Below are 9,379 nucleotides of genomic sequence, written 5' to 3'. Positions count from 1 at the left end.
ATGATTCTGTGACCAGTTGTTTCCAACCCATCTCCTGTAAACCCCTGACACAGTGCTGTGTGTGTCCTGTCCCAGAAGCAGAGTGGAAGCCACAAGTCCAGGGTTTAAGACAATGGCAGAATGCATGGAAACCTCTACTCCTTGACCATGGATGTGCAGTGAGAGACTAATTTGTGCCAGAGCCTAGCACTATTGACTAAAACGAATAAAGCCATAGGCCCTGGGGATTGTACTTCAGCCTTGGTTTGATCAGTAGAACTGTGAACAGTAAATAAGGAAGCGAAGGATGGAGACTCCACCACCTCCCTGGGCAGCTCCTTCCAAGGCTTGACCACTCTCTCCATGGAGATATTCCTGCTGATGTCCAACCTGAACCTGCCCTGGCACAGCTTGAGGCTGCTCTCTCTCACGCTGTCCCTGTTCCCTGGGAGCAGAGCCTGACTCCTCCCCAGCTGTCCCCTCCTGTCAGGAGCTGTGCAGAGCCAGAGGGTCCCCACTGAGCCTCCTTTTCTCCAGGCTGAGCCCCTTTCCCAGCTCCCTCAGCTGCTCTTCATCAGACTCATGGCATATGACTTTTAGCTAGGAATTCTCTACAAACCCCTTTGCAGCAACCTCGTGCTGGTTTATTGTCACTTAAGTTAATCCAGGACAGGGATTTAATATTTTTGTTACCAAAAATTCAGTAAAATAAAAGAAGTCTTTAACACCAATGCAGCATTAAAAAGCAGCATTCTTTATTCAGCAAGATGCACAGGGTGATAGCTCCTCCCAAAGCTGTGCGTGCTGAGTACAGGAAAGTTTCTGTTTATATTCTGTACTTTTTATCCATATTCATTGATTGTCCCAGACTAAACATACGTATGATAATCATATAATACATGTGATTTTATACATATATTTTTTCATACATACATATGATTTCCCCAAAAATATTAACATATTTCCCCTTTCCTTTACTCATTCCTTCTTCTGTCCTGGGGGTCTGTTTGGTGGTCCCTGGTGGTTGTGGACCCCAGTGTTCCAGGTGACCTGGCTGAGTTGGCAAGACACTGAGGCTGGTGAACTTCCAGGCTCCTTCTTACACAACAGGCATTGTGCAGTTTCCATATGTCAGTCATTCTGGAACAAGCTTTGTGTTAGCTCACCAGGTGTAGGCCATTTATCATCTGGTAACAATTTTATTTATGGCACTATCTTCATTCTTCCCCTTAACTCGGAGTCTCAAATTAAAGAAGGCAGGGCTTTTAAGTGAGGCAATTACATTTTTAGTACTCCCATGCAAAAAAAAAAAAAAAAAAATCAACTCAGAGAAAAAATATTCTTCCACATGATCAGTGTATGGAAGTAGCTCGCTCTACTCAGCTGAGCTTCAAGTCTGAGTTGCTGGGGAATCCCCTGGCAGCAAAAGCTCTAACGAGTGTCACTGTCACCTCCCCTATGAATCAGACAAGTAAAGCAATCCTACATGGAAGCACCAGCAACTAGTAAGGAAGCCAACTTCAAACTATGGCACAGAAAGAGCAAGCAGTGAGCAGTGAACCCTGCTGCAACTAAAAGCTATTCAGCTGTTACATTTCCCCAAAGGATTCCCACTGCCCCTTCAAATAATGTAGGAAAGCTATTGTTGTGAATGTGAGGCTCTTTTTTTTCATTTCCCAGAAGATTTCAAGTTTAATTCTTATCTGACTGTTGAATCTCAAGTCACAAAGTTGCGCAAAACTTTGTTTAAAAAGTCCAACCTTCTATACAACGTGGGTCTTGGAAACAAATTCTGGATTATGCAAGGGTAAATAAAATAACGAATACATATTTCACAGTTGTTTTCAAATTTTATAATACCCGTCACTCATTTCAGAACAATTTACTCAAGTGTAAAGCCAGGCACTGAATTTTTACACTAAACAAACTGTCTCCAGGCAACACGTTCTAAAAGTGCCTTAGTTAAGGAGATCCCTTTTCCCAGAAACAATAAAAACTTGCCTAGAATAAATCACAGTCATCATTGAAACTGTGGGAAAACCAAAATTCTCCAACAACATTTTTAGTGTTAGAGAATCAATGCATTACTTCATTCTGGACAGGATGTTGTTCTGGCCAGGATGTGCAACAGAAATAATTTCATCCATATAGCCTGGGTTGTGCAGAGAAAATCCATGACACGTGAATTTCACCAGATTTTTCACAAACTTTATACAGTCAAAATCCATTGGTTCAAAGTTCTTTGGTTCCAAGCTATACAGTTCGTAGTATTTGGTTTCTTATTGGTTACAGATCTCTTCACCTCTGATGCTAATGAGGTCCTCATTCTTATCTATCTTTTCTCAGACCAGGTGTCTCTGACCATGCTGGGGTGATGTTTGGAGTCGATGGTTGTTGAAACAATTGTTGATTGTTGATGGTAGCACCATCACTGTGCTGCCCTCAGCTTGCTGAGATGTTAAGCTCATCAGGCCTGGAGTGGTGAAACAGTCTTTTGAAAAGAAGCTCCAATTCCTTTCCATTTGGGCAAAGGCAAACAAAGCCCCTGACTAAAGTTACACAAAAAATTTTAAACTTGGTATAATTTCCAACAAGAGGACCCCCACAAGCACCGCACCGAGCTAGAGGGTTGTAGAAGCATGGACTCCTTTCTTCCCTGGAGCTCATGGCAAAGGTGAAGCCTTTGCACAATTTCCTTCAACTTAGGAGTGATGGCAGTTGATGTAATAATACATAAAGAAACCAGTGAAATGATTTCTCCTGCCAATGTCCTCTGTGACTGCTAGAGAAGAAAAAAGAAGCTCTTCTATTCAATGCCTCATCCACAACCCCCTCCCAAAATACTCTGTTAACCCTCAATCCTTCCTTCTTCAAAGCTGTATGGCATTGTTAGCATGAAAGGATAAAGAGCTTGCTTTGGAGCTAGAGGAGGAAATAAACCATAGAGGACCCTTTCAAGGACTGAGAAGTGTGAAAACATGTAGAGGCAATATAATTCCTGCATCCTGAGTTTGTCAGTGGTGGTTTAGCCCCAGCCAGCTGCCAAGGCCCACACAGCCGCTCCCTCACTCCCTTGCCAGAAGGATCAGGGAGAGAATCAGAGAAGGGTTAAAGCTGGAAAATTCATGGGCTGGGGTACAGTTTAATGTGGAAAGCAAAAGCTACACATGCAAACAAAGCAATTCACTCCCTGTTTCCCATGGGCAGGCGGGTGTTCAGCCATCCCACAGAGAGCAGGGTTCCAGGACACGTAACAGTGACTTGGGAAGGCAAAACACCATCACTGCAAACATCCCTGCCCTCCTTCCCTCTGCCCCCTGCTTTATTTACTGAGCATGATGCCATATGGCCTGGAGCATGCCTTTGGTCACTTTGGGTCATCTGTCCCAGCTGTGTCTCCTCCCAGCTTCGGACGCACCCCCAGCCCCCTTGCCAGCCTGGCAGTATGAAAAGCAGAAAAGACCTTGGCTCTGTGTGACCAGAGCTCAGCAATAACAAAAACATCTCCATTATCATCCCACATTCAGCACAAATCCAACATACAGCCCCATGCCAGCCACTGGGAGGGAAATTCCCTCAGCCACACCAAGCACAGTCATCTTTTGCTATTTCTTCATCAGACACATCAGACACATCCTGCTACTTAGCTGTGCCACATCTTAGCTTTATGTCTTTGATAACCATTGCCTCTTTTTATTTTTACCTTTCAAGATCTTTTCTTGTCCTTATCTTCTTGAGCTTTTTGATGCATACAGTAGGAGAAAGAAAACTGATGTCAAAGGCAGCCAATGAGGTAGTGACAATCTTGAGGTAGTGGCCAATGAGGTTAATGTCCAGTGATCAGCCATGGCTTGTAATATACAGTCCATACAAACAAAAACGTAATAAATCAGGTTTCTTTCTGTTGTTTGTAGTTTATTGTTCAGAAATATTTCACAAGGGATAGTAGGAAGATGAATTAAGAAGCAGTCTACTGCTTCTTCACCTCTTTCACAGGAGGTTCTATTCAAGAACATTTTTCATGGTTGATTCTTAATTAATTGCTGTTCCCAGTAAATTCTTTTTATCTTAAACTGGGACTGAAGAAGGTGAGGGGAGCAGCTTGTAGACTTTTTTATGGGAGTACTAAATTGGGGCACATTATTCCTAAACCACGATGGGAGATGCAGCCAAGACAGCTGACCCCCACTAACCATGACATATCCCTGATCATATGTAGCATCCTACTTGAAGTATAAACCTGAAGGAAGAAGAGGGAAGGAGGGGGATGTTTGGAGTGATGGTATTTGTCTTCCTGAACCACTGCTAATGTGGTGGAGCCTGGTTTCCCGGAGGTGGCTGAAACATCTTCCTGCCGATGGGAAGGAGCATGTGTCCTCTCTGTTTTGCTTTTTCCTGCATGTGTGGCTTTCTTCCCCCCATTAATCTGTCTGTATCCCAACCCACAAGTTTCTAACTTTTACCTTCCCCATCCCACTAGGGTGGGAGAGATTGAGTGACTTATCAGACTGCTGGTGTTAAACCATGACACTCACACAAGGAAACTACAGCCTTTGATCCATGACATTTGGAATAATGTCCAGCTGAGGGTTGCTGGGGTGTCTGGGGAAAACATATACCCCAGCCTTGAAGGACCAGTGAAATAGGTACTGGCACCTTTCAGGAATTCTGGAGTTGTTTTGGAGTTTGGCCCATTTCCTTATTGCCTTGTTACTGTAAAGACTGCCCAGACTTCCCAGAAATGCTTGCTCAACCAGCTGTTCCTCCTCCTGGGAGCACGAATAAAAGGCTGGCATTGCTGGCAGTCCTGGCAGACAAGCTGCTTTGGCACATCTTGCTGTGGACTGCAAGATGAGAAAGTCAATGCTCTTCCTTGGCTTTCTTCTTGTTTTCCTTGGCCTGGCTCTGCCAGGCATCCAGGGAAAAATAATTCCCAGATGTGAGATGGTGAAGATCCTACGTCGGAATGGCTTTCAGGGCTTTGAGGGCACAACTGTTGCTGACTGTGAGTATAATGAGCTGCCACAGCACCTCTCTGCCTGTAGCACCTTTGTCTCTCTTCTTTTTGATCTTCCAGCAGTACTATTCTGTCCCTCCATTTCTTTGACTTCATCTTTTCCTCATCCCCTTCCTTGCTCCCTTCTATAGTTCACACAGCAAATACCCATCTAGATCTTTGTCCGTCCAAGAATTTACCCATCCAGTTCTCAAGGTTATGATATCACCAGTTTAATTACTTCTCCAGCACTTTATCATCCTGGATGCTTTCATATCTTTCCTCTTATTTACCCTCAGCATACCTTAATGTTCTCCTCTGTGATCTCTCTTCCTCCTGCAGGGATGTGCCTGGTGAAATATGAGAGTAGTTACAACACGAAAGCATACAACGACAACGGTCCCAGCAGGGACTACGGCATCTTCCAGATCAACAGCAAGTACTGGTGCAATGATGGCAGGACCCCTGGATCCAAGAACGCCTGCAACATCAGTTGCTCAAGTAAGTGGTAGGACAGAACAAAGAACCTTCCTTTGTTCATTCCATGAAAGCACCTGCTCTGTCCATGACACCTGCCTAGCAGCTGCTCTGGGCATTTCTGTCTCTCCTTCTTCTGTTCATCTTCTCAGTGTCCCACATACGCTTCCTTCCTGATGGACACCTTTCCCTCTGCCAGTCTGTCCCTGCTCTTCCTCTGCCCCACTTTTCTCCACACTGATCTTTTCTCCCTTCTCCACAGAACTGCAAGATGATAATATTGAGGATGACATTCGGTGTGCCAAGAAGATTGCCCGGGAGGCTCATGGCCTCAGTCCCTGGTAAGGATATTTGCCGTGGACAGCGGGGCACAGTGGGCAGAGCAGACCAAAGACAGTCCTGCTACTGACTGAGGGAGGCGGGGGGATCAATGGATGGGAAGCTGGATTTGGTGCAGTTCAGCACTGTCCTTCTCCCAAAGCTGAAAGGAAAAGATAGGAATCCTGTCTCACAGCATCTGCTCTAATTCCCTAAATTTCCCTCCTTTCCCAGAGCTCTCATTTTTATTCTCTTCCCCTTCCCCCAGCTCGCTTAGATTGAGCTCGTAATAATTTTCATTTATTTGTATCTTCCAGAGAGATCATTGAGAGTCTTCACCCAAGACTCTCAAAGATTAACCAACTCTGTTTTCATAAGCAATTCAATCATAATCTAACTCCTCAAATTTCAAAATGTATTTGTTTTTTCAGGTATGGCTGGAAGAACCATTGCCGGGGCAAAGACCTGAGCTCCTTTGTCAGGGGTTGCTAAATCGCTCCACGGGTGTTGATCGTTTCCTCGGGACCACCAGAGATGAGAATGACAGCGCTTGGAGAGGAGGCCAGGGAAATGCATGGGTGTGGGGAATGAAAAGCAGTATAAACCAGATAAGATAGAGTGGGTACTGGCTAGTGCTAACTCTGGAAGCCTTCATGCTGCTGCAATGCAAACAGAGAACTTACAGCTCACAGCTTAATAAAAACAGATGTAGCAACAAGCCACTACAGATGGAGTTTCAGCCTTGATTTACTTGCATAATCCTGACTCAAGATTTCAAGATTTTGTTGCCCTAACAGGGCTTAGCAACATTTAGGGTTCCTCTCTCCTTTTGTTTCTTTCTCTGTTCTCCCTCACCCCTCCCTTCCTCCTCTCCTCCTTCCCCTTTATTTTTTTGCCCATTCTTATTGGAGTGTCTGTAGCGAGGAAATACAAAAAAATTAATGAACATTGTGTAAAATATGCAGAATTATGTTGCCTTATGACTAAGACCATCACTGATTAAGACAGACCACTGGCAGAGAGAGAAAATTATGCTGAAACATGACATGACTCCTTAAATTTATCTGAGCATCTGCCCCTGGCTGGTATGAGGGATGGGGCACTGAAACATATGGGCATCTGGCCTGAGGGAACACAGCATTTCTTATCATTCTTTGAGGAAGTCAAGCAAACACAGCCTAGAGTGCAGGCAGCATCTCTGAGGAAACGATGGGTTGGAAAGGCTGTTAGGGAAGGGAAATGTTTTGCTGTTTAGTTTACAAATCCTTTTTCCAAATGAAAGCTGGATTCAGAAACAGTGCATGAATGAAAGGTGCTAACACTGAAAAAACATGTTTACTGCTTCATGTGCTTTCTGGTGCTGCTGGGGGAGCGATGACTTCGTTGGTGCTTATGCAATAAAGGGATGCTTAAAATCATGTCTCGTGTGAATGTATAAACCAACAATTAAAGGCATGTTTGTTTAGATGGCTGCATCTTAAAAAAACCAAAAAGCTCAAAGTAAGCCTTGCCTGAAATTCCTCTTCCCCTTTTCCCCAGTGTTGGAGGTTAGGATTTTTCCCTTTTATTTTCTTTTTCTCGTGGAATTTTTCTCCCATTTGTTGCCTAAGAGATGGGAGGACAGATGGTCCTGGGGTAACTCACAAACCGAGGCACAGATATTCAAGACAGACAAAAGATGTGGACAAAGTGGCCAGGGAAGGGGTGATGTTTGCTACAGTCTCTTAGCTGGTGGGATTTCTCCTGGGAAGGGCAGAGATGCTGCAAGATTTTGGCTGGGGGATCGGGGTGAAGGTCAGCTCTCTCGTGCTCTCTCTTGGGATCACAGTGGAGACAGGTGGGGTTTTGGTGCTGGACTGTTGCTGCCCAGAGGATTTGCTGCCACTGTGTGGATTTTGCCCTGCACTGCTTCTCCTTACCGCAGGTGAGAGTTTGTTTGCAAGAACTGGGACCTTTCCAACACCCAGCCTCACTGAGAAGGAGACCCTAACCCCATCTCCATTAGAATCTCCCAGCTTCATGTGGCAGCTGTTTGTGAAGCCCATCTGCCGCTGCCCAGCCCCGCTGTTTTCTGCCATTCCTCTGGGTTTTTTCACTACACTTTAACCCAGCATCCCGCGCCTGCCGGGACACCTGCGCCTCTGCTACGGCTCAGAGTTTCTGCTACATTTCGTTTGCCACCCCGGGTGTGCCCGCCTCTGCTGCTCCAGCCGCTGCTCCAAGGCTCCTGACACAGCTCCTCTCACCACCCTGAGGGGCACCGGGCCCTGCCCCGTGGGTTGGTTTGTGAGGGAGCCGCGTCTCCCCGTCCCCGCCATCCGGAGGGGCACCGGGCCCTGCCCCGTGGGTTGGTTTGTGAGGGAGCCGCGTCTCCCCGTCCCCGCCATCCGGAGGGGCACCGGGCCCTGCCCCGTGGGTTGGTTTGTGAGGGAGCCGCGTCTCCCCGTCCCCGCCCGCCATCACCGCCTGAGGGAGACGCGGCTGGGCCCGCGCCACAGCGCCCCCTGCAGGCGCGGGGGAATCACCGCCCCGCCCCGCCCGGCCGGGAGCCTCCAGCGCCCCTGGCGGCCGCGCCCGGAACTGCAGCGGAGGGGAAAGGGCCCGAGCCGGGAGAGGCGGGGAGGAGTCGGGAATGGAATGGGAATGGAATGGGAATGGGAATGGGAATGGAATGGGAATGGGAATGGGAATGGGAATGGAATGGGAATGGAATGGGAATGGAATGGGAATGGAATGGGAATGGGAATGGAATGGGAATGGAATGGGAATGGGAATAGAATGGGAATGGGAATGGAATGGGAATGGGAATGGAATGGGAGCAGGAATGGGAATGGAATGGGAATGGGAATGGGAATGGAATGGAATGGGAATGGAATGGAATGGGAATGGAATGGAATGGGAACGGGAATGGGAATGGGAATGGGAATGGGAATGGGAATGGGAATGGGAATGGAATGGAATGGAATGGGAATGGGAATGGGAATGGGAATAGAATGGGAATGGGAATGGAATGGGAATGGGAATGGAATGGGAGCAGGAATGGGAATGGAATGGGAATGGGAATGGGAATGGAATGGGAGCAGGAATGGGAATGGAATAGGAACTGGAATGGGAATGGGAATGGGAACAGGAATGGGACTGGGAATGGGAATGGGAATGGAATGGAATGGGAACAGGAATGGGAACGGGAATGGGACTGGGAATGGGAATGGAAAGGGAAAGGGAATGGGAATGGGAATGGGAAAGGGAATGGGAATGGGAATGGGAATGAAATGGAATGGGAATGGGAATGGGAATGGGATGGGAAATGGGAATGGGACTGGGAATGGGAATGGGACTGGGACTGGGACTGGGAATGGGAATGGCAATGGCAATGGGACTGGGACTGGGAATGGGTCAGTGGGGCTGGGTCACAGTCAGAGACTGGGACTGGACTGTGGTTCTGGGTCAGTGGTTCTGGCTGTCACTGGGTCTGGGTCAGTGGTTCTGGGTCAGTGGTTCTGGGTCAGTGGTTCTGGCTGTCACTGGGTCTCTGGTTCTGTTTGTTGTTGCTGCTGGCATTTAGCCGGTGAAAACCCTTCACAGGGTTGAACCAGAAGGGGGAATTAC

At 47.0% G+C, this 9,379-nt stretch overlaps 1 protein-coding gene across 1 annotated transcript; it reads left to right on the top strand.

Moving 5' to 3' along the window:
- The first annotated feature begins 4,770 nt into the window (after nt 1-4,770).
- LOC119711813 (lysozyme C-like) lies at nt 4,771-7,188 on the top strand. The gene is made up of 4 exons (XM_038162391.1): nt 4,771-4,984; nt 5,318-5,476; nt 5,715-5,793; nt 6,202-7,188. Exons 1-4 carry the CDS (start codon nt 4,831-4,833, stop codon nt 6,260-6,262), a joined length of 453 nt encoding a protein of 150 aa, XP_038018319.1. The 5' UTR covers nt 4,771-4,830; the 3' UTR covers nt 6,263-7,188.
- Nucleotides 7,189-9,379: the final 2,191 nt, after the last annotated feature.

The sequence above is a fragment of the Motacilla alba genome, chromosome 26 (assembly GCF_015832195.1).
Source record: "Motacilla alba alba isolate MOTALB_02 chromosome 26, Motacilla_alba_V1.0_pri, whole genome shotgun sequence".
NCBI lineage: Eukaryota > Metazoa > Chordata > Aves > Passeriformes > Motacillidae > Motacilla > Motacilla alba.
Note: the sequence above shows the minus strand (reverse complement) of the source record. Positions and strands in the feature narration are given on the sequence as shown.

What these genes read in the sequence shown, in the direction of transcription:
- LOC119711813 (XM_038162391.1), top strand. Translation starts at nt 4,831, where the DNA reads ATGAGAAAGTCAATGCTCTTCCTTGGCTTTCTTCTTGTTTTCCTTGGC. An exon ending in CTGCAACATCAGTTGCTCAA is followed by an intron (nt 5,477 to 5,714) that starts GTAAGTGGTAGG and finishes CCTTCTCCACAG; the next exon opens with AACTGCAAGATGATAATATT. An exon ending in GCTCATGGCCTCAGTCCCTG is followed by an intron (nt 5,794 to 6,201) that starts GTAAGGATATTT and finishes TTGTTTTTTCAG; the next exon opens with GTATGGCTGGAAGAACCATT.